Source organism: Macaca thibetana, chromosome 1 (assembly GCF_024542745.1).
Source record: "Macaca thibetana thibetana isolate TM-01 chromosome 1, ASM2454274v1, whole genome shotgun sequence".
In the NCBI taxonomy this organism is placed as follows: Eukaryota; Metazoa; Chordata; class Mammalia; order Primates; family Cercopithecidae; genus Macaca; species Macaca thibetana.
The window spans coordinates 135,080,030-135,103,835 of NC_065578.1; the positions used below are offsets into that span (position 1 = coordinate 135,080,030).

Consider the following 23,806-nt stretch of genomic DNA (forward strand, 5'->3'; position numbering starts at 1 on the left):
CTGCAACCTCCGCCCCCTGGGTTCAAGCGATTCTCCTGCCTCAGCCTCCTGAGTAGCTAGGATTATAGGCACCTGCCACCAAGCCTGGCTAATGTTTTTTGTATTTTTAGTAGAGACAGGGTTTCACCATGTTGGTCAGGCCAGACTAGAACTCCTGACCTCAGGTGATCCACCCACCTCAGCCTCCCAAAGTGCTGGGATTACAGGCGTGAGCCACCACGCCTGGCTTATTTTACTTTTTTATAGACACAGGGTCTTGCTATGTGTCTATAGCTGGTTTCAAACTCTGGGCTTCAAACGAACCTCCAGCCTTGGCCTCCCAAAGTGCTGGGAGTAGAGGGGTAAGCCACCACGCCTGTCCTGTTTTTGACTAGAGTTAGACTTCTGTTCACCTGACTGTGGGCCCAGCGATGGCTTGTCCTGCCTACTCCCCTCCCCTTACCTGGAGAGGTTCTTAGGCCTGGGAGGCCATGGGGAGTTGTAGGGGTACAATGTAGCTTCTAGTCAGAGAACCGCCAGCCCCTGCCTCTCCAATAGAAATATAGGGGCCAGACTGCAGTATGGCAGATGAGAATAAAAAAGCCCACACTTCCTGGGAAACGTCTCCCCCTCGAACTGTGCCCAGGGTTTTCTGGATATGGTTTGAGAGAAGCAGAGGGTGGGGGCAGGTACTTGCCTTCTTAGCGCTGTGTGCCCTTGGGCAGGTGAACGCTGCCCTCTGGGAAGGGCCACTAGTGGCTGTGGCTGAAGCAGCAGGCAGGCCACGGTGGGTGAGGGCAGCCAGACATGAAAGGGAGTTTGAGCCTCGGAGATTAGTGGGAGGGAGTATAATTCTCCCTGGTTCCAGGTAGGCTGAGGGGACTGCCTCTATCTGCCACCATCATCCTAGGTGTAGTGAGGTAAGAGCTGAGCCAGCCCTGCCAGACCTCAGGTGTATCTCTGACATTACCCTGCTGGGGCACTGGGCCCTACCACTCATGTGCCCTGGGTCCTGTCAGCCACATGCCCTGGGCTCCTGGGCGTTCTGACAGGCTCCTGGCTGGAGCTGGGCCAGGGCTTCAAGTGGGGGTCTGGTGGGGCCACTCAGGGATGGCCTGCCTGCCGCTCCCACCAGCAAAAGCTGCCATGAGCTGACAGCCTCCCTTCTCTGGGGAAACAGCAGGGTCCTTCCATGGATGTCAGATCATCCTTCTCAGCAGCCTCTTGCACCAAATGTGGTCCTGAGAGTCCAGGGCTGGGACTAGAGCCCTCTACCCGTCAGCCGGCCAGGCAGCTGCCTCCTTCCTTTGGTGACCACTAAGCTGTCGCTGGGAGGGCGATTCAGTGGAAGGGAGCTCTGTGGTGCCGGAGGCGCTTGTGATGCACATTTACAATCTCACATGTCTTCTTGGAGGCAACCTCCGGGCCTTTAAGCATGCCATTGCGGAGGGAGGTCTCCCGTCCCGTCTGCTTCCCACTGCTGCCTCTCACTTCCTGGCACTAGAGCCAGACTTTGGGGGCTCACTGGAGCCCATTGCCGTGGGGTGGGTGGGCCTCCCACTGGGGTCGCTTGCAGCCTAGGTGGGCTGGGCTGCTGTCTGCGCTCCCTCTGCTGAGCCAGCCCCATTTCAAGGGAGGTGGCCCAGCCCTTCATGAGCAAAAGACGACAAATGAGTGCCCTCTCCCTACGGGAGGGGGTCTTATGGATGGGGAAGGATGTGAGACTAGTCACACCTAGTGGAAAAGCAGAACCAGGGGCCAGGGCTCCCATACAGGACATCATGCCTTAGAGGAAAGCCACCACTTTGGATGGGTCTCAGACGGGGAAACCGAGGCCCCGAGAGGGAGTGACTGCCCAAGCCTGGTCTCCTCCCTTCCCCATTCTTGCTTTGCCCCACATGCACCTGGAGCTCACCTGGCAAGCTGGCCTTCAGGGACTCAGAAAGGGTGTGCTCACTGGGGTGACTCACATGGCCAGGCCTTCCCAGGGAAGCAGGGCCAGGAGCCCAAGGGGTGGCGAGGACGGCTCAGACCCTCGTGGGGGCCATTTTCTGCTGTTCCTATCGTCTTTGTCTTTCCTCCGAGGACCCCTCATATTCGCCTCTGTCGCTGCCACTGGCAGGGTTTCAGAGCCTTCCAGGAGCATGTGCTCCACCCCCCAGGCTCTGCCGTCACTGTGCCAGAATCAGTCCCTGCCGGCGCAGACGGCACTGCCTAGAGAGCTGGCACCACAGCCCAGGTCTCTGAGGCCCCTGCAGCACGTGGCTGGGCAGGCTCGCTGGCCCCGTGTCCTCAGCTTTGGCAGCCTAGCCCGTGTTGGAGGCACCGCCCTGCACTGACCAGGGTCTGCAGGTGGCAGGCATGCCACCGCCAGCCTGGACCCCAAGCCCTGTTCTTCTGTCCCTTGTTGCGTGGCACAGAGGCCCCATCCAGGGAACTTACAAGCCTTCTCCTGGATGCCACCCCCAGGTCTGTCTGGAATTTGTGCACCTGTATCCTAATGCCAGCTCTGGGTCCTCTGACACCATTCTGCTTCAGAAGCAGTTCCGAATCCGTATCAGCAGAGGGGATGAGTCCCTGGGCTGTGACTGTGCGCTTCTAGCTACCTGGGCGTGCACCTTCCATCCCAGGAGTCCTCTTTCTCCCCTGTCCAGGACAGGAAACAGGCTCCGGAGAAGGGCGTTGCCCGATGGCTGGTGTGGCATTGACTTAGCCGCTAGCTCCCCTCCCACAATTTAAGAATGGGGAGACCACCAAGACCCCAAAAGGTAGAGCTACTCACCTCACAGCCCTAGCAGGCTATGTCGCTTCATTCCCAGTCCGAAAGCGGCCACAGTCCCCGCCAGAAAGGAGCGATTCTCTGGCCCCACTCCTTGAGGGGTCAGCATCTGCAAGAGGCACAGGCATCACCGGCTGGCCGAACTCCTCCTCACCAAGGTTCCCCGGAGCATCAGCGCAGCGCTCAGCTCGGGGCAGACGGCCGGGTCCTCTGTGGAACCATCCCCGACCGTCCCGGCCTGGAGCCCCGCCGACAGCTAACCTGGCCGCCAACGCCTCCCTTCCCCTCCCCCTCAATCCCGCCCCCGGGGCCGCTCCAAGCTCCCACCGCAGCGCCCCCAACGCTCTACCTGCTTCCCGATGCCCGCCCCGGTCCCCCAATGCCGTCTCGCCGTGGTCGCCCCGGATTCTCGCACGCCCAGCCCTCGGTTCTCACCGCTCCCCGCCTCCCTTTCCTCCAACCCCGCCGGGAAGGGCGCGCCCGAGACCCGCGCCGGGAACGGCGACCGGGGCCCCGAGCGGCCGGGAGGGGCGGGCGGACGGGCGCGCGCGGCTCGGGTTTCGGCCCGCCCCCGGCGCCGGCGTGATCCCCTCCCGGGCGCGGGGCGGGGCCGGGCCCAGCTGGCCGCGCTCCGGGCGCTATAAGAGGGCGGCGGCCGCGGCGCGCCCTGCGCGGAGCTGGGAGCGCGATGGTCGGCCGCCGCGGTGCGGCAAGATGCTGGATGGGTCCCCGCTGGCGCGCTGGCTGGCCGCGGCCTTCGGGCTGACGCTGCTGCTCGCCGCGCTGCGCCCTTCTGCCGCCTACTTCGGGTAGGTGCCTTCGGCGGCCGGCGCGCACTGGTGGGCGGGGGCGGCGGGGCCGGGGCGGGGTCGTCCGGAGTCCCCGAGGCACCCGGGGTGGCTGGGCCGGGGCGCGGCGGGGCCGCCTGGTTGCCTGGCGCTGTTTGTTTGCGGCGCGCGAGTCGCTCCGTCCGCGGCGTGTCACGGGTAGAGAGGCGGGTGGACCCGTCGGGCTTGCGCTGGGCCGCGGTCCTCCGTGACCGCAGAGTCGTCGTCGTCGTAGTCGCCGCAGCCGCCGTGAGCCGGACTGCCTCGCGCTTAGGGACTGGGATCAGGTCCCGGCTTCCTTGGGCCGCCCTGTCCTTGCCAAAAGGCTGGAGCCTGAGTCCTCAGCCCCTGGCCATCGCCCACCTAGCAGCTTCCCTCCTTTCTCTTCTCGAGAAGTTAATTTAACAATAACAAAAATACGTACAAAATCCAGATGTTCCTCTTTCTGAGCCCCAAACGGGGAGAGAGAGAGAAAGAGAGAGAAACCCTCCAAGCTGGAGGAATTTATTTATTTTTTGCGCTTTGCTTCTGACGCTGTGGCCCGGGCCCCGGCCCGCGGTAGCGCGTCCATGGGACCTGGCCGGGAGCGCAGGGCCCGGCCGGGGCGTCCCGCGGTGTCACTGCCGGTGCTCGCGTGTCTCTGCAGCAGCGCATTGCGGGGCTGTCGGCGCGTCTCTCTCTTCCTTTCTTTCCCTTCTTTCTTCCCTCCCCCTTTGCCAAGTCTGGGATGCCCAGTCCAGCGACCTTTACAGGGACCCTCGCTGCATTTTGGGCACGCTGAGGTGCAGGGTGGCACCGTGCAAGGCAGCGCCCCGGGCCTCCCCGCCCCGCCACCCTCCCGCCTCCTACCCCGAGCGCTGCCCCGGGAGCCCTGGCTGGCCTTCGGATCCCAGCCCCCGACCTGGACGCCCTGGGCCGCTCCCTCGGCCGCCGCCCTCCACTGGTCACCTGTTCCCGGCCCTCTGGCCTGAGCGCCAGCGCGCGGCGGGCTGGCCGGCAGAGGGCCCCGTTGGTTCAGGAATCTGGCACCCGCCCGGGCAGGGAGAGGCCGCCTGGGCCGAGGAGCCCTGCAGGTGTATCCTGTTCTCAAAGAAAATAAAATATTTTCATGGGAAACTTTCCCTTTGTGTTTTTCTTTCTCCCCCTTTCTTCTCTCTGTTCCTTTCTTCTGGGTCGTCTTCCAGGGTCAGCCCGGTGTCTCAGTTCCCTGGGGCCCCCACCCGCAGCCCTCTCCTGGCTCTGACTGTGGGTACGGCCCTGGGCCTGGGCTGGCACGCCACGGCACGCCATCTGTGCAGCCCGTAGCCTCACCCGGGAGGGCAGGAGGGAGGGCCACAGGTCCGCGGTGAGTCACTGTGGCCTCGTCAGCCAGCTGTGCTTCCCTGCTCTCCGGCCCAACGGAGGCTCTGCTTCTGGGGCTCGGGACACACCCTAGGCTTGTCCGGGCTGCAGCGGCTTTGTCCCTGCTGTGATCCGATTCCTGGAGAGGGGGTGGGGCTGGGTCCTGGCCTCTCCTTCTCTGACCTATCTCTGGGGTTTGTGCTCTGGAGAAGGTCAAGGGGCTCTGCTGCTTTGTGTGTGTGTGTTTCAGCTCTCTTGCAGACAGTTAAGTCCAGGCTGGTGCCAGGCGCATAGCAAGGACTTAAGTGCTGTTGTGGCTTCTCTGGCCAGGCCCCTTGGCCCTGCTTCTTGGCTCCAAAGGACCCATCAAGGGAGGATTCCTGAGTCCTGAGGGCAGCTCTCCATGTAGCTGCCCTGTGGGAAGTCCAGAGGGCAAGCGTGCTGCCTTTGGTGACAGCTGGCATTGCAGAGGGCAGCTAGGACTCTGTTTGACGGATGGAGAATGAGTACCTTCCTGAACCAGGGGCTGGGGGGCATCCTGGGTCAGGGCAGGCCAGGCTCCATCTGGACTGCTAGAGGCCTTGGGCCCCCCTTAAGTCAGTTCCCAAGGTTGGGCTGGGGAGGGGAAGCAGGGCACAAAGGCTCCAGGCTGGGTTGTGTGGAGGCCTCTCCTGCTGGTTTGGGGCTGTGGCTCCTGGCCCAGCAAAGGCAGGGGGTGGCCCAGGGCATTAAAGGCCAGGTGGGGCTGGAGCTGGAGGGGGGCTGGGGTGGCCCTTCCCAGCTCCAATCCAGGAAGCAGGGAGAAGGGGCTGGGATCTAGGGCCGTTTTCTCCCTTCCCCCTCTCAAAAGCTCTGCCTGGCACGGAGGCTCCCGGGCAGGAACGCGGCTCCAGTTACAGCTCAGGAACCCGGAGAGGAGAGGCTGGCCTGGGGGAGGGTCACGTGGACCCATGGGAGCCCTCCCTGCCTGCTCCCTGAGCTGCAACCCAACCCTGGCTGGCGTCTGCTGCCCTCCTAGAAGCCTCTGGCCACCAGGCTGGACCCCCTGTGGGGAAGAGGCTCCCCATTGGCCTGGCCCTGCACCTTGGCATGGCTAGCAGGTGGCATTTCCATCTGGTTCTCCCATAGCTGTGTCCCTGTGCCTCCTCACTGGCCTGGCCCCAAGCCCTTCTAGACAGAGGGGTAAGCAGGAAGGCCAGCCTGAGGTCATAGGAAGGGCTTGGGGTACAGACTCAGACCCTTTCCCCGAGGTTACTGTAAAAGGGTGGGCCTGGTGGTGGTCTGAGAACGTGGTTTGTCCTCCATTGGGAGGCCTCTCTCGATTCGCCCTTGCTGGGTTGTGGTCTCAGCTGAGATGATAGTTCCGGATTAGACGCCAGGACTGCTGCTCTGCTGGGCTCAGACCCTCTGGATGTGGAGTCAGGGCTGGGCCTGGGCCTGGGGGCTATTCCTGCCCAGCGGCGCTTGGACCCCCACCTCTGGCTGCTAGGCTGTCTGGCTCCCTGGCAGCTTGCAGCCCTTTCCTTAGGGGTCCCAGGCTGGCTCGGGATGAGGGCTGAGGCTTCCCACTGGAGTTCTTCTTTAAAGACCCTGAGGCTGTTTTATGGTGATGGCCCTTGCAGTTTACATCACTCAGGAAACATTTGCAGGCTACTTTGGGGGGCATGATGGTGGGAGGCCAGGCCCTGCCAGTTTGCCCCCTTCTCTGGGCCTCAGTAGCCTGGAGGCCTGCCTGGAAGAGGCATGACCAAGGCAGGCACTGAGGGATTGTTGAGGTGCCCCCGGCCGTGGCCCCAGAGCCAGCCATTGGGCTGGAAAGGTGCTTGGAACTGGTCCAGAAGCCAGGCTGGAGGGAGTGACCACTGTGAATTGGGCACCTGGTGGGCCTCAGGGCTGGCCGAGGATTTTTGTTATTGGCTGTAACTCACGTCCTGTAAAATCCACTCTTCTAGTATACAGCCCTGTGATTTTGAGTACCTCATTCACCAGGCCGTGCAGCTCTTACCACTGTTTAATTCCAGAACATTTTCCTCACCCCAGAAACCTCATACGCATTAGGCAGTCACTACCCGTTCCCCTCCCCCAGTCCCTGGCAACCACTCGTCTGCGTTCTTTCTCCACGGGTCTGCCTGTCCTGGACGTTTCCTAGAAATGGAATCCTATGCTGTGTGGCCTCCGCGCCTGGCTTCTCTCACTCAGCATCGCCGTTGTAGCACGCGTCAGTATTGCCTTCTTTCTTACGACTGAGTTAGACTCGACTGGAAGACTCTCCGAGAGACTTTTTGACCCGTTCATTAGTTGACGGACATCTGGATCGCTTCCACCATTTGTCTATGATGGATAATGTTGCTGTGAGCATTGGTGTGTGGGGTTTTGTGTATGTGTGTGTTTTTAGTTCTTGGGGTACTTACCTAGAAGTGGAGGTACTGGGTCACATGGTAACTCTGCATGTGATGTTTTTGTTTTTGTTTTGTTTTATTGAGACAGGGTCTTGCTGTGTCACCCAGGCTGGAGTACAGCGATGTGATGAGACTCATTGCTGCCTCCACCTCAGAGGCTCAACCATCCTCCCGCCTCAGCATCCCAAGTAGCTGGGACCACAGGCACAAGCCACTATTCCTGGCTAATTTTTTTTAATTTTGTTTTTTGTAGAAACAGGGTTTTGCTGTGTTGTCCAGGCTGATTTTGAACTCCTGGGCTCAAGTGATCTCCCGCCTCAGCCTTGCAAAGTGCTGGGGTTACAGGCGTGAGCCCCCACTCCCCGCCTGCATTTAGGTTTTTGAGGCCCTGCCAAACTGTCTTCTGGATGCAGCATTTTACATTTCTGCCAGCAGCACACAAAGGCTTGTTTCTCCACTTCCTTGCCAACACTGGTTTTCTGTTTTATTTTCTACTGCAGCCATCCTAGTGGGTGTGGAATGGCACCTTGTGTGGCTCTGACTGCATTTGTCAGGTGGCCAGTGGCGCTGAGCATCCTTTCATGGCCTCATGGGCCATGGGTCTTCTTTGGAGAATGTCCATGCAGCTCCTTTGCCTGTTTTTAGTGGGGCTGCTTGTCTTTCTCCTGTTGAGTTATGAGAGCTCTTTATATATTCTGGATCTCTCCTTGGACTGAGGAGAACCTTGTCTCTAGAACTGTGAGCCCGTGGGTGCTCTTACCCTTGCACAAGGAGCCGGTGACACCCTGGCAGCCCTACTGGGTGGGTGGGGGCAGCCAGGACATCCCGTTTCCTGGAGCCTGGTGTGGGGCAGTTCTGGGTGCTCAAGGGACTCTCAGAGGAGGCTACGGAGAGGCTGCTGTCACGGGTGTGGGGAGGGGATGTGTTTCTCACATTAGTGCCAACATCAGACCCCACAGGGTCAAAGAGGGAGGCCGCCAGCTGTGGGCAGGACATGCCCTGCCTGGTCCCATGGCTCTGCCTCTCTGTGCACCAGGCCTGGGGTACAGCTGGCTGCCTGGTTGAGGGGCACCTATGGGTCCCTGGCAGGGCTGGAGAAAGAGGAGTGGGCCTGAGGTGTGGAATCATGGGGCTGTGTGGTGGGCAAGAGAAGCCTGGGAAGGGGCTGGCAGGAAGATGGGGTCTGGGGTGACCCCTTAGCTGGGGCCTGGGTCAGGTGCTCTGAGCACTGTGGGCCAGAGGGTTTGGAGCAGCTGAGAGCTCAGTCTTAGGTTTGGGCAGGTGTTGTCCTGGAGACCCGCCCCCTCCAACAACTTAGGACACCCCAGGAAGCACATGGGGCCTGGCATCAGGAAGAAAGGCCACACAGCATGCTCTGGAGGGCCAGAAGGGCAGGGAGGAAAGGGGCCAGGCAGCTGCCTTGTTTCGAGAGATCGTGGAAGTGGCTCAGTGGGGCAGACTTCAGCAGAGGGCTGAGGGGAGGGGCCCTGGGAGCCAGGGAACTCCCTGGGGACTTCTTAGCATGGAGAAGAGAGGACAGGGGCAGTGGAAAGTGGGGGCATTTCTCCAGGACTCCTGGCCTGTGACCCCAGTGGCCAGTAGAGGGACCCAGTTACCTGGCTCCTGGACAGTGGGGCCGTAAGTGGGAGGGCCTGGAGTGTCAGCCTGATGGCCCCTGCAGGCGCTGGTGGCCTTCCTCCCTCCTGCTCTGCACCCAGGGGCCTCGGAACCACCAGCCCCTCCCTGCCCCACCTGCTTAGGGATCCTGGCTCCCTGGAGGGTGTGAAGGGTGTGTGGTGAGGACGGAGCAGCAGCGCCTGGCCTGCCACAGCTGAGGGAGCAGATGTCCTACCCACAGCCGGCGGACGCGTGGATGGGGAGACAGCTGGCCTCATCTTGCTCCCGCCCTGCTGCAGGCTGCAGAGGGCCCCAGTGCCTTCCCTAGCCTGGGACCCTCCGCCGGCTGCTTGGGTGGCCCGGGCTAGGGGTGCCCTGCTCTGGGGTTTGGCCATCGAAGAAGCGTGTGGGTGACTCTTCCCCTAGGAAAGAGCGCACAGGCACGGATACCTCCCGGAGGCTCTGGACACCTGGGCAGGGAGGAGGTAATGCCTGTGGGAGGGTGGGGGCTGTGGGAAAGCGACATCTGTTGACAGGCCTCGGTCACGCCACCTGATCCCGGCTGCGGCACGGGCTCCCTTTGTGCATTGTGCTGGGTGGCGGGGTCAGGACCAGCGCAGTTGTCTGGGAGCAGGGTGGCACCCGCAGGAGTGTCTGGGACTGGGGACTGAGCCAGACTCCCAGAACCCAGAAGGCCGGCCACGAATGGGGGTTCTGCAGACCCCATGCCTTCTGGCTGGAAGTTGACCTCTGATGGGGCCGACCCTGAGGGTCAGGTGAGGCCCTTAGGGCACAGCAGTGCCATCTCCCCTGTGCTCCCAGGGCCTCTCCTGTCCCTCAAGGTCGGCCCGGGCTGCCGCTTCTTGCAGGAAGCCCAGTGACTGCCCAGATGCCTCCTTCTCTCCCTGCACACTCAGCTCTCGGGTTGGCCAGGAGGGTCCCCATGGAGTCTCCTCAGATGCATCCTTCTCTCCCTGGTTGCTCAACTCTGGGGTCAGCCAGGAGGATTCCCATGGAGTCTCCTCAGATGCATCCTTCTCTCCCTGGTCACTTAATTCTGGGATTGGCCAGAAAGGTCCCTGTGGGGTCTTCTCCAAGCTGTATTCTGTGTTCCCCCCTACCCCAAGACTCCCTCAAGCCTGAGGCTCTCTCTGCCAGGTAGATCTGTGTCCCTCATTCACCTGACAGCCCAGCCCTGGGTCCTACAGGACCCTGACTCTGGCAGGGCTATGTCTGCACTTGTGGCCAGACGTAGTGCAATGCAGACCTGCCGCTGCCAGGCTGCCGCACCTTCCCGTGTGTGGATGGTAGGCCAGGTGTTGATGGCCACACCAGAGCAACCATGCGGAGTGCAGCCCTGGCGGGGATGTGACCCTGGTTTTCCTTCAGGGGTCATATTCAAGCGCATCCATGGGCCAGGCCGGGCAGGGTGGCAGGTGGCTGGGGACGGTCTAGCTGTGCCCGCTGACCTGGGTGGCACTGGGCTGCCCCAGCTCCATGACCTGCAGCCTGGGCTCTGCCTGGAGCCTGTCCCCCTCCCGGCATGGTCCTGGCTGGCTGGGCGCCACTGCCCGCCAGAGGAAGCCCAGCTGTCCAGCTGGCAGCTGTAGCACCTCAGGACCAGTGGCCGGACGGGATGATGGAAAAAGGCAAGCCGCAAGCTGCGTTTGTTTTTTTTAGCGATACCTGAGGTCAGTGCAGCCAGGGGAAGTGGGCTGGAGGTCTGGCCCAGGAGGAGCCACTGCCAGAGCCTCCCAGAGCTGGAGAACGTCAGGGCCGGCGTCCCTCCTGGCCAGATGGGGACAGAGGCGGTAGTCCTGGGGTCACTGTGGGGTGGGGAGAGGAGCCAGGTGGACTTTGGGATGCCCCCTCTGTGATACCCACAAGGAGAGTGAGCTCCAGAGGGGATGACAGTGTGGGAGGTGACACTGGTGGCCGCTGGAAGGTTGTGTGGCTCTCCCTGTCCTTCTGACCAGTTGTGTGGGTCTGCGGCTGTCTGGGAAGGCCATGGGGGGCTGTGGTCACTGAGCACAGAGGCCTTCTGGAAGCTTCTGCTCTTCAACTTTCCCCCAGGGGTCCCGTGCGCAGCCTTGGTTTCCTGTCTTGCAGCCCACAGACCAGCTGTGCCCCCTCTGGGGTCCAGGGTTCTGCCCCAGAAAAGGGCAGTCAGCCCAAGTGGCCTGGGGGAGCCTGGCTGGCCTCTGTGGTCTGGTTTGGGGGACCTCATGGGTGCTGCAGACACAGACAGGGCAGGGCTTATTCCAGGGGCTGCCATGGGACACGGTGCTTTCAGCAGGGTGGAGGGGGGGTGTTTCTGTCAGGCCCGAGGATTCCTTGCCTGACGGGCACCTGGGCATCTGCACGGGCCATGCTTGCCATCCCTGAGGCATGTGCCCCACTTCCTCCTGGGTGCAACTGGGCCCTGGTGGCATTGCAGCCCTGAGGGACACAGTAGACATGCTTAGGCTGGAAGCTGGGCTCGGGCTGGGTTGATTTGCAGACCATGGGGAGGGTGGAGAGTTGATCTCAGCCCCGGTTTCTCAGTGCTAGAATTTGTTTTGATTTTGTTTCACACAGAAATTAAATGCTGTCTGGCAGGACTGAGGTTTTGCTGGCGGGGCGTTGTGGCTTCTGGAACTGCAGTCTCCTCTCCCTCCGCCCCAGCCTGGGGAAGAGAGCTGGGTCCCAGTCAGAGTGGCCAGACGTACTGGCAGGAGGCAGGGAGGTCAGAGGCCAGCCTTGGTGATGTGTGCTCCCTCCGCAGGATTTCTTGTCTATTGTGCTGGGAGCTGGAAGGAGCCTGTGACTTTAGGGACTGGGTAGTATGTGGTGGCTATCCCTGTGTGTCTCGGGTTCTCTCTGGGGACAAGGCCCACTTGGCTACCCTCAGGCACAGGGCAAGGTGTCTGAGTGTCTGGGTCCTCCCAGGGTGGCCCGATCTCCAAGCAGCCAGGACATGGGAGCATCAGGCCCAGCCCGAGGAGTAGGGGGACGTCCCCAGACTCAGCACCATGAGTGCTAAGCTCCGTTTCTGTGGGGCTGGAGAATGGTCTCTACAGAGCTTCTGTAGGGGTCAGTGCTGACCACCCCGGCCAGCCTCCAGGGCTCAAGGAGATGGCCAGGTCACCACTCCTCGGAGCCACCTCCCCCATGGTCCCTGAGACCAGCACTGTCTGCAGCCCCATCTGCAGCATGGAACCGTTCTGTGTGCCCTGTGGCATGGCAGCTGCAGCCACGTATGGGTGTTGAGAGATCTTCCTTCTCTCCAGCTGGCCTGTGTCCTCCTGCATGGCTGCACCTGGAACGATAGCCAGAGGTGGGAGGTGGCTGAGGCTTGAGGGGTATGGGTGTCCCGTGGAGCCATCGTGATCCGGGCCCTTCACTGGGGAGAGCAGTCACGAACTGGTGCTGCCTTGGGCCTGGCAGGGGTGTAGTCAGGTCAGAGGCCGCTTTCAGGTCCCAGCCCTGCCTCCGCACTCACGGGCTGCACGGGCCACCACACTGTTTAATCCCCTGAACCTCGGTTTCCTGCCGGTGTAGCAGAGTCAAAAACACACTCACCAGGTAATTTAGGACATGAAGACACGAGACACTGGAGAGCATAGATGCCCGTTTTCAGCAACAGACCCACAAGACTTAGAGGCTTTTCTGCTTGAAACAACTAAAGCTGAATTTTTACATGGATCTTATGTGTGTACATGCATGTATATGTTTGTGTGTGTGCATGTATGTGTGTTTGGGTTTGGATGGACATGTGCATGTGTGTATACATGTATGCATATGGGGGGGTTTTGTGTCTGCATGTGCTTATGTGTGGATCTCTATGGGTTTATGGGTTCATATGGGTGTGTCTGTGTACATGTGTGTATGGGTGTGTCTGTGTGTACACATGTGTGTATGGGTATATCTGTGTGTATGGGGGGTTTGTGTGGGTATGTTCATTCCTGTGCATGTGTGTATGCATGTGTCTGTGTATATGGGTTTATGGATTCATATGGGTGTGTCTGTGTGTGTGTAAGGGGGTTTATGTGGGTGTGTTTGTTCCCGTACATGTGTTTATGTGTGTGTCTGTGTGTATGAGTTTGTATGGGTGTGTGTATGGGTATATCTGTATGTGTGTGTATGGGTTTATGGGTTTGTATGGGTGTGTGTATACACGTGTGTCTGTGTATGGGTGTATCTGTGGGGGGGGGGTTGTGTGGGTGTGTTTTTGTCTTTGTGCATGTGTGTGTGTGTATTTAACTTTATAAGTGTCAAAGAGCTGATGAAATGGATAGATGGTGGGGATCCCTAGAAATAGCAAGAAGAGATGCTGAACAAGAAAGCGTGAGGTTGGTTTGGTCTCATGGGATGAGGGTGCATAGTAAAGGCCGGGGTCCGCTAAGGAGAGAGTACTCAGAGGAGACCCTCCCACAGCCCCAGGTGGCCCCCAGGGCAGGGCACAGCCACCATGTGTGCACCGAGGTCTGAGTCACCGGTGTGGTCCCGGGCCCTGGCCTCATGCTGGATTTTGGGTGGCTTGACTCTGGGACTGCAGATGGCCCTAGAAGCCTGGCTGGTGTACACACAATGAGATCCTTTCCAAAATCTGTGCTAGTGTCCTGGGGCTGCTGTCAGGCACCACAGACTGGCTGACCTGAAATGAGAGGACTTCTGTCTCAGGTCTGGAGGCCAGAAGTCTGAAATCATGGCATCTGCAGGGCCATGCCCCTCCGGAGGCTTGAGGGGAGGGTCCTTCCTGCGTCTTCCAGCTGCCAGTGATGGTTGTGAACTGTGGGGCTCCTTGGCCAGTGACTGAGCCACTTTATACCCTGCCTCCATCTTCACGTGGCCCTCTCGTCTGCCTCTCTGTCTTCTCCTTTTTCTTATAAGGACAGCCTCCACTGGCTTTAGAGCCCACCGTGTCTGGGATGATCTTGCCTTGAGATCCTTATCTCAGTTATTTCTGCAATGCCTGTTATTCCACATAAGGCCCCTGACTGAGGTTCCGTTAGACACATTTGGTGGGCACATCATTCCACCTACTGTAGTACCTTTATCTTCTCCTTCAACTTGTTTCTGCCAACTGTTTCTTCAGTACAGTGAGCAGCCCGGGGTCAGAGCTAACCAGGCCTGCACAGAAACACAACGGGGGCCTCAAAAAGACAGCTGCAGCCCAGGAAGCAGAGCAGCGGTGCTGAGTGCAGCAGCTCTCCTCGCTCCTCCATTAGGAAGGAAGACACTTGGGGATGGCTGCAAGGCTCAGAAAACCACAAAGACTGACCCAGCAAGTTTGGAAAAACCAAATAGAGCTAGAGGGGGAAAAAAGTAAGTAATGGACTGATTTAAAAGCAGATTAGAAACAGCTGAAGGGAATTAGCACACTGGAGGATAGGTCAGAAGAAATTACCCAGAGTGTACCAGAGAGGCGGTGAGATGTCAGACAGAGGGCAGGACACCTCGGCGACATGGGGAGGCCATGCTGGAGGTGGCTGAGAAGGGTGCAGGAGTGGGACAGGGCTGATATGTATGAGGGGAGAGGATGAAAGTGTTCTGAAATTGAATAAAGATGTAAAGAAGATTCCAGAAGCCCAGTGTCTTCCCAGGCAGAAAGAAAAATAAGTTCACCCTGGAACATGACACATTAGAAGCACACAGCATGCTGAGCACAGTGCCTCATGCCTGTGATCCCAGCACTTTGAGAGGCTGAGGAAGGAGGATCACTTGAGTCCTGGAGGTGGAGGCTACAGTGAGCCAAGATAGCGCCACTGCCCTCTGCCCTTCAGCCTGAACAGAGCAAGACCTTGTCTCAAAAAAAAAAAAAAAAAAAGAGTGGGTGCAGTGGCTCATGCCTGTAATCTCAGCACTTTGTGAGGCTGCGGTGGGTGGATTACCTGAGGTCAGGAGTTTGAGACCAATCTGGCCAACATGGTGAAACCCCCATCTCTACTAAAAATACAAAAATTACCTGGGTGGCCAGGTGCAGTTCCTCAGGCCTGTAATCCCAGCACTTTGGAAGGCCAAGGTAGGTGGAACACGTGAGGTCAGGAATTTGAGACCAGCCTGGCCAATATGACAAAACCTGTCTCTACTAAAAATACAAAAAAATTAGCCAGGCGTGGTGCCAGGTGCCTGTAATCCCAGCTACTTGGGAGGCTGAGGTAGGAGAATCGCTTGAACCCAGGAGGTGGAAGTTGGAGTGAGCTCAGATGGCACCACTGCACTCTGCACTCCAGCCTGAGCAACAGAGCAAGACTCCGTCTCAAAAAAAAAAAAAAAAAGAAAAGAAAGAAAAGAAAAAGAAAAACTGCACAACATTGAAGACAGAGAATCATAAAAACTGTCTGAGAAAGCAGAATACAGATGAGGCGCGAGGACACCAACAAGCTGGCACTGACCTCAGGAGGCAGAGGCACTGCTGCATAACAAGATGCAGGAAGGAGTGAGGGCAGAGCATGGGCTCTGAAGGTGCCATGGAGGGAGTGCTGACTGATAAAACAGTGTCTTGTTGGGCCCCCAAACGGAGATAAAACACGCAATTAGTGCATAACTCAGGGCGGGAGCGTTGATGGGAATGTGTTCTCTGGCCCTGTGCTGCCCAGGTAGAGAAGGCACTGACCAGCATCAGGCTTAGGTAGGTCACAGACACATGGTATAGCATTGAAGGTGACCGTGGAAATTACAAAAAAGACTATGCAACTTCAGATGAGCAGAGGGAAAATGTGGAATAACAAACAAAACAAAACAAAAAACCCAAAAAGAGGAAAAGAGGATGAAAAAACCCAGGACAGGCATGGTCAACAGAAAGGATGAGACAAGAGGGTAAACTGAGGCCCCAGACCCTAGGAGATGAACTGCTCCAGGTGAAAGGCTGGGTTGATTGGAGTGTGGTTAGGGGCTTAGTCTAATTTCCCTGTAAGAGACACTCCAAGGATGGAGGATATAGAATGTTAGAGGAAGGGAGAGAACTCACCAACTCAGAGGGCTTAGGGCACAGAGGGAATCTTGAGAGAAGAAGGAGGAGAGGGCCAGATGGTGAACCGGGCTCTGCAGCATGACCTGAGTCTGTGACTTGGTCTCTGGCAGCCTGAGATTGTGACTCAGGCTCTCTATGGCAACCAGAAACCTAGGCTGTTACTGGGGTTACAGTCCCCATTATAGTGAACCGGAGCTGTGACTCAAGCTCTGTGTGTGAACCAAGTCTGACTCAGGCTCTGTATAGTGAACTGAGGCTGTGATTCAGGCTCTGTATGTGAACTGGGGGTGTGATTTGGGGTCTGCTTGGCAACCTGAGGCTGTGGCTGGGGCCACAGTTTCTGTCTGCTATGGTGAACAGGGGCTATGACTCAGGCTCTGTATGGTGAACTGGGGCTGTGACTCAGGATCTGTATGGCAAACTGAGCTGTGACTCAGGCTCTGTATGGTGAACTGGGGCTGTGACTCAGGCTCTGTATGGTGAACTGGGGCTGTGACTTAGGCTCTATGTGGTAAACTGGGGCTGTGACCCAGGCTGTCTATAGTGACCTGAGTCTGTGACTCAGGCTCTCTATGGTGACCTAAGATTGTGACTGGGGTCACGGCCCCTACTATGATCAGCTTGAGCTGACCTGAGGCTATGACTCAGGCTCTGTATGGTGAACTAGAGCTATGACTCAGGCTTTGTAGAGCTCCCTGAGGTTGTGACTCAGGCTTTGCATCATGACCTGAAGTTGTGACTGAGGCTGCAATTTAGGAGCAACTGAAATGATAACAGTGATAGCTTTAAGTGTGCATTTTAGAAGAGGAGAGAAACTAGAACGCACAGTACTGTTGAGAAGATAGAGAGAGAACTGCAGGCCAACATGAAAGGAAATAGAAGGAAGACGTTGGAAATAGTGCCAACAGTAATTACATAAGAGTAGACATGCTGTAGAGATGACAGCTCACTTCTTGGAAATATCTGAGACTAATCCAGTAAAGATGAGGCTCATTGGATTAGTTTCCTGTCTAGGGGAATCCCTACAGATTCTTTGGACAAAAACAGGAGAAAGCAATTAACAGAATCATGACAATAAATCTGAAAATTTAGATGAAACTGGCAAAACCAAAAAAGAAAAGTAATAGAAACTAAGTCAAGATACAGAAATATTCATTAATCCTATAATAATTAAAGAAAATGGGGCATTGAGAATATAAAGTGCAGCCACATTGGAAAACATCTGAGTCTCCAAGGGATTAAGCATAGAGTTTCCCTGTGACCCAGCAGCTCCACTCCCAGGTGTATACCCAAGAGAAGTGAAAACATATGTCCACACAAACACATGTGTGAATGTTCATAGCGGCATCAGGTATGAAAGCTGGAAAATGGAACAACCCACGTGCCTCTCAGCACATGAATGGATGAGCACAACGTGTTCCGTCCACACGATGGAATAGGATTCACCCTTAAGAGGAGGGATATTCTGACACAGGCTGCAGCCGGGATGAACCTTGAGGACATTGTGCTGGGTGAAATAAGCCAGCCACAAAAGGTCAATGCTGCGTGATTCCACTTAAATATCCAGGATAGGCAAATCCATCAAGACAGAAAGCGGATCAGGGCTGGGGAAGTTTCTGAGGAGGTGGCAGGCCCTGCATCTGACTGTGGTGATTGTTGCCCGTATTGGTGAATACACAGTGAATCTTGCAGTGGGTGAGTTTGTGGTGTGTGAGCTGCAGCCTGACCCTGCTCCACTGTGCTTGGCTCTGTAGTGCCATTGCATGTGGAGGGTTAGTAGCAGCCCTGCCACAAGCACATCCTTTGGGGCCATTTTTCCAACAGCGTGTGCTCACTTCCTGCCTGTGTGTCACATTTTGGTAATTCTTGCAATATTTCAAAATTTCTCATTATGATTATATCTGTTATGGTGATCTGTGGTCAGTGATCATTGCTGTTGCTATCGTATTATGGGGTGCTGTGAGCCATGCCCATGTAAAACAATAAACTTAATTGATAAACGTTTTATGTCCTCATTTCTCCACCGACAGTCTATTCCCCATCTCTCTCCCTTTACCCAGGCCTCCCTATTCCCTGAGACACAAGAATATTAAAATTAGACCAATTAATAACCCTACGGTGGCTTCTAAGTGTTCAAGTGAAAGGGAGAGTCGCACATCCCTCACTTTAAAGTGAGGAATGATTTAGGTTAGTGAGGAAGGCATGTCCAAAGTCAAGACAGGCTGGAAGCTGGGCTATAGTTAGCCAAGCTGTGAATGCAAGGAAGTTCTTGAAGAAAATGGAAAGTGCTACTCCAGTAAACACACAAACGATAAAGTGAAACAGTCTTATTGCTGATATGGGGAAAGTGTGAGTGGTCTGGATAGAAGACCAAACCAGCCACAGCATTCCCTTAAGCCAAAGCCTAATTCAGAGTAAGGCCCTAACCCTCTTCAGTTTTATGAAGGCTGAGACAGGCCAGGAAGCTGCAGAAAAAAAGGTGGAAGCGAACAGAGGTTGGTTCACGAGGTTTAAGGAAAGAAGCTGTCTCTGTAACATAAAAGTGCAAGAGCTGTTAGAGAAGCTGCAGCAAGCTCTCCAGCAGATCCAGCTAAGATCGCTGATGAAGGGGGCCACAGTAACAATAGATCTTCAGTGGAAATGAAACAACCTTCTACTGAAAGAAGATGTTATCTGGGACTTCCATAGCTAGAGAGGAGAAGTCAATGCCTAGCTTCAAAGCTTCAAAGGACAGGGTGACTCTCTTGATAGGGGCTAATGCAGCTGGTAACTTTTAAGTTAAAGCCAGTGCCCATTCACCATTGCAACAATTCTACGACTGTTAAGAATTATGCCAAATCTACTCTGCTTGTGCTGTAGAAATGGAATAACAAAGCCTCGATGACAGCACATTTGTTCCCAGCCTGGTTTACTAAATATTTTAGGCTCACTGTGGAGATCCACTGCTCAGAAAAAAAGATTCCTGGGAAGTATTATTGCTCATTGGCAGTGTCCTGTTCACCCAAGAGCTCTGGTGGAGATGTGCCAGGAGATATATGTTGTTTCCATGCCTGCTAACACAACGTGCATTAATTCTCCAGCTCACAGATGAAGGAGTCATTTCAACTTTCAAATCTTACTATTCAAGACATTTCATAAGGCTACAGCTGCCACAGACAGTGATTCCTCTGATGGATCTGGGAAAAGTCTATTGAAAACCTGCTGGAAAGGATTCACCATTCTAGATGCCTTAAGAACATTCATGATTCATGGGAGGTCAAAACAGCAATACGAACAGGAGTTTGGAAGATGTTGATTCCAGCCCTCATGGATGACTCTGAGGGATCCCATACTTCAGGGGAGGAAGTCACTGCGGATGTGGTAGAAACAGCAAGAGAACGAGAATTGGCAGTGGAGCCTGGAGATGGGACTGAATTGCTGCAGTCTCATGAGAAAATGTGAATGGATGACGAGTTGCTTCTTATGGATGAACAAACAGTGGTTTCTTGAGATGGAATCTACTCCTGGTGAAGATGCTGTGTACATTGTTGAAATGACAACAAAGGATTTAGAATTGACATCAATTTAGTTGATAAAGCAGTGGCAGGGTTTGACAAGAGTGACTCTAATTGTGAAAGCAGTTCCACTGTGGGTAAAACGCTATCAAGCAGCATCACCTGCTACAGAGAAGTCTTTCATGAAAGGGAGAGTCCATTGATGTGGCAAACTTCATAGTTGTCTTGCTTTAAGAAATTTCTGACTGGGCGCGATGGCTCACGCCTGTAATCCCAGCACTTCGGGAGGCCAAGGCAGGTGGGTCAAGAGGTCAGGAGTTCCAGACCAGCCTGGCCAACATGGTGAAACCCCATCTCTACTAAAGAAAAAAAAAAAAAAAAAAAAGATTTCCACAGCCACCCCAAACTTCAGCAGCCACCATGCTAATCAGTCAGCAGCTACCAGCATGGAGGCAAGACCCTCCCCCAGTGAAAAAATGACAACTCAATGAAGCTTAGATGATTGTTAGCCTTTTTCAGCAGTCCAGTGTTTTTAACTAAAGCATATGTATTATTTTTAAGACATAATGCTGTTGCTCACTTAATAGACTATAGTGTTAGCATACCTTGTAGAAGCACTAGGAAACCAAAAAACTCATGATTTGCTTTATTCTGACCTCTTTATTGCAATGGTCTGGAACCAAAGCTACAACATCTCCAAGGTGTGCCTGTATGTCTCAGTAAAGCTGTTCAGAAAGAAAGGAAAAAAGAAACTGGATCAGAAAGGAAATCTTTTTGCCAAGAACAGCTCAGTCCTTAGATGGCTTCATGGCCAGTTCTTCAGAACAAACAGTTAAGAAGACACAATTCTAATCTGATACAAACTCTTCTAGGAAAGTTGAACAGAAGACCCCTCACATAGGCAGGCACTGAAACTCAGTGGGAAGAGCTAGAGAGAAGAAAATCACAAACGCAGATGTGAAAATCTTGGGAAGACACTATCAGAAGACATCCAGCCCCATAGAAAAGAATGGAGCCCATCCTGGCCAGGTTGAGTCCAGGAAGACAAACTTCCACAGAACATTGGTCAGTTTCTGTAGCTCACTGCAACAGTGAGGCTGCAATGAGCTGTCATTGTGCCACCCCACTCCAGCCTCGGTGGCAGTGTGACACTTTTCCTCTAAAAAAACGAAAGAAGGAAGGAAGGATGGAAGGAAGGAAGGAGAGAGAAAAGTCATACCTCAAAAGATGTAAGGATGACATTTGATAACATTCGATATTTATTTATTATTATTATTTTTTTTTTTTTGAGACGAAGTCTCACTCTTGTCGCCCAGGCTAGAGTGCAGTGGCGTGATCTCGGCTCACCGCAACCTTTGCCTCCCAGGTTCAAGCAATTCTTCTGTCTCAGCCTCCTGAGTAGCTGGGATTACAGGCATGCACCTCCATGCCCAGCTAATTTTTGTATTTTTAGTAGAGGTGGGGTTTCACCATGTTGGCCAGGCTGGTCTCAAACTACTGACCTCAAGTGATCCTCCTACCTTAGCCTCCCAAAACGCTGGGATTACAGGCATGAGCCACTGCGCCTGGCCCCATTTATGATTTTTAGAGGTTCTTAGCCAACTGAGAACCAAAGGGTGCCCCTGTGGCCTGAAACGGTGTTTGGGCGTCAGGCTTCATGCTGAAATGTTAAAGGCATTCCTCTGAAGATGAAGAACAAGACCAGGATAGCTGCTGCCACCTTTATATAAACCAGGGTGATGCAGGCTGGTTTTTTTGTTAGTTTGTTTTTAGATGGTCTCACTCTGTCACCCAGGCTGGTGTGTGGTGGTGTGTCTGTGGCTCACTGCAGCCCCCACCTCCCGGGCCTGTGCCATTTGCTGAGTGTGGAGCGATTTCTATGGATTCTGGAAAGGCCATCTGTGTGCCGGCACAACTCACAGCTCTGTGGGGAAGAACACGCTTCCTCCATCTTTGGGTCTTTGCTTGGTCCGGTGCAGCCACAAACACGCGCCCGCACATGCAGCCCTTGCTGAGCTTATCCACCCACTGCTGGGCTCTGCTTGTCCACTGAGCACACCTGGGGCGTGACTTGGCATGGATTCACATGGGACGGCTGGCTGCTCACGGACCATGTGACACGCCACGGAGCGTGTGGATCTGACGTTCCCAGCTGCTCTCCTGCTGTCTCCAGCACGTTCCTATAACAAGGCTATGTTGAATGGCATGCCGGGAAGGTACAATGCATGTGCAGTCTGTGCTTCCAGAAAGATGTGATTATGTCTGTAATTGTAGGGCATCTTAGTTTACGCAGGCTGCTACGGCAAAACACCACAGCCTGGGAGCTTGTAAAACACAGAAGTATGCTGCTCACAGCTCTGGAGGCTGGAAGGCCAAGGTCAAGGTGTGGCAGATTCTGTGTCTGGTGAGGGCACTTCCTGTTTCATAGACAGTGCCTTCTCACCATGTCCTCACATGGCAGAAGAGGCAAGGGTCTCTCCAGGGTCCCTTTTATTTATTTATATTTTATTTTATTATTATTTTAACCACAGCTCACTGCAACCTTGACCTCCCAGGCTCAAGTGTTCCCCCCGCCACAGCCTCCTGAGTAGTTGGAACCACAGGCATGCACCACTGCACCTGGCTAATTTTTAAATATTTTATAGAGACCAGGTCTCACTATGTTGCCCAGGCTGCTCTTGAGCTCCTGACCTCAAATGATCCTCCCGTCTTGGCCTCCCAAAGTACTGGGTTTACATGCATGAACCACTGCACCCAGCCTGGGGTCCATAAGGACACTAATCCTGTTCATCACCTAATCACTTTCCAGAGGTCCCAGCTCCTAATGCTACCACTTTGATGGTGTTAGGTTTGACCATATGAATTTGGAGAAGACACAAATATTCAGACCACTGCAGTGGTTTATTTTTAAAGATTCCTAGATATGTCAGTCTGGAATTCCAGCCATGGAAGAGTGTCTCCCCGTGTCCTTGACAATATTCTCATCGGACATTTGATTTGTGCTTATTCATTAACAAAGCATAATGTATCAATATAGTTTTATTTCTTGAGATGGGGTCTTGCTATATTGCCTGGGCTGGTCTCCAGTTCTTGGGCTCAAACAACTCTCCCGTCATGGTCTCTGGAGCAGCTGGGACAGCAGGCAGAGAATGTCTTGGAGTGGGGTTGAGTGTTGGCTCGTGGGTTTGAAGAGCCAGTTGGTTTCCTTCCCTTGGCCTGTGGGTTTATACCCTTTGTCTGTCTTCAGTCGGTTCCTTTGTTATTGGTTTATAGGAAGAGATATGCATCCAGACACACATACGTGTACAGCGCTGGCCCCTGGTCTGGGGTGTGAGTTGCAGGCATTTGCCCCAGATGTAATTTGTCTCTTGGTCTCTGGACTCTGCGCTGCCTCTTTTTTGTTTTTTGCTATGCAGAGATTTTTATACTTTTAAGTAGTCAAATATATTCACTTTTCGGTGACTTCTGGGTTCTGAGTCTCACGGAAGAAAGCTTCTCTGTTCTGAGGTTGTGTTGGGAACCACTCCTCCCTTCTTCAGCCCTTCTGTGGCTCTGTCGTGTGGCAGACAGAGAGCCCTGCCTGTCAGGAGGGTCTGGGCCTCCTCTGCTGGGCCCAGGCCCTGAGATCGCCTGCCCCATTCCCCAGCATGCCCTGTGGTGCCTGTGGTCTGCCTGTTTATCCTCAGATCTTTATCCCCTGGCGCTGTGAATCCCTTCAGTTGGCTGCATGTGGAGCCCACCCTGACAATGAAGGAGGCATGGGGCAGGGGTCACCAAGGGTGGGAGAGATGAGGGGGCAGGAGCTTAAGAAGGCCATGGCCAGAGCAGCACAGAATTCAGTGACTACTACAGGGAAGGGCGTAGCCCTTGGGCCTCAGGCCATCCCTTGCCACTCCTGGGCTGGGGCCACCCTCCCTCCACACCCTTCTGCCGGTGCTGATGGCCCACCCTGCCCACCCTGCCTGTCCTTGGATCAGGGGCAGTTACCTGCAGCTGCGTTTAGGGAGTTGCCTCTGATAGAGGGGTGTCCTGGGGCTGCCCAGCGAGTCTCCAGGTGCAGCCACACTTGCTGCCCTGCTGTCTGCCTGCTCCAGGAGTGCCCTAGGGAAGGCTGGAGGACTCAGCTTGTCACTGTCAAACCAGCTGTCAGTGCCCCAGCATGACCAGTGTGGGCCAGGTGGTGGGCCACAGGGAGGGGGCAGGGCAGACTGATATCCTCAGTCACCATTGACAGGGAGGGAGGGGTGGCTCTGGTAGATGGGGCCCCCTCCCCCTCCTCCCCTGCCCCCTTCCCTTCACCCTCCTGTCTTCATCCACTACCCTCCTCCCCTCCTTCTCCTCCCCTCTGCTTTTCCCCTCCCCCACCTCTTCTTAGTGCCCTCCCTCTCCCCTTTCCCTGTCCCCTGTCCACACCC

The 23,806-nt window shown here is 55.3% G+C and overlaps 2 protein-coding genes across 7 annotated transcripts in view; one reads left to right on the plus strand and one right to left on the minus strand.

The window, feature by feature from the left end:
- GUK1 (guanylate kinase 1) overlaps positions 1-23,806 on the minus strand; it is a 359,169-nt gene that overhangs the window by 176,917 nt on the left and 158,446 nt on the right. Inside the window, exon 1 of one of the 6 annotated variants that reach the window (XM_050759407.1) lies at positions 10,055-10,059. The exons of 3 other annotated variants lie outside the window; for them this stretch is intronic. The gene's annotated coding sequence lies outside the window, so the exon portion shown is untranslated. Of the gene's footprint in view, positions 1-605; positions 610-5,762; positions 5,767-10,054; positions 10,060-23,806 lie in introns of those variants that run through there. 2 more of the 6 variants (XM_050759353.1, XM_050759341.1) reach the window with 2 other exon arrangements.
- The window catches only part of WNT9A (Wnt family member 9A), a 29,615-nt gene continuing 9,199 nt past the window's right edge, over positions 3,391-23,806 (plus strand). Inside the window, exon 1 of the mRNA XM_050758162.1 lies at positions 3,391-3,567. Coding sequence (XP_050614119.1) covers positions 3,473-3,567 — 95 coding nt within the window. The 5' untranslated portion in view covers positions 3,391-3,472. The remainder of the gene's footprint in view (positions 3,568-23,806) is intronic.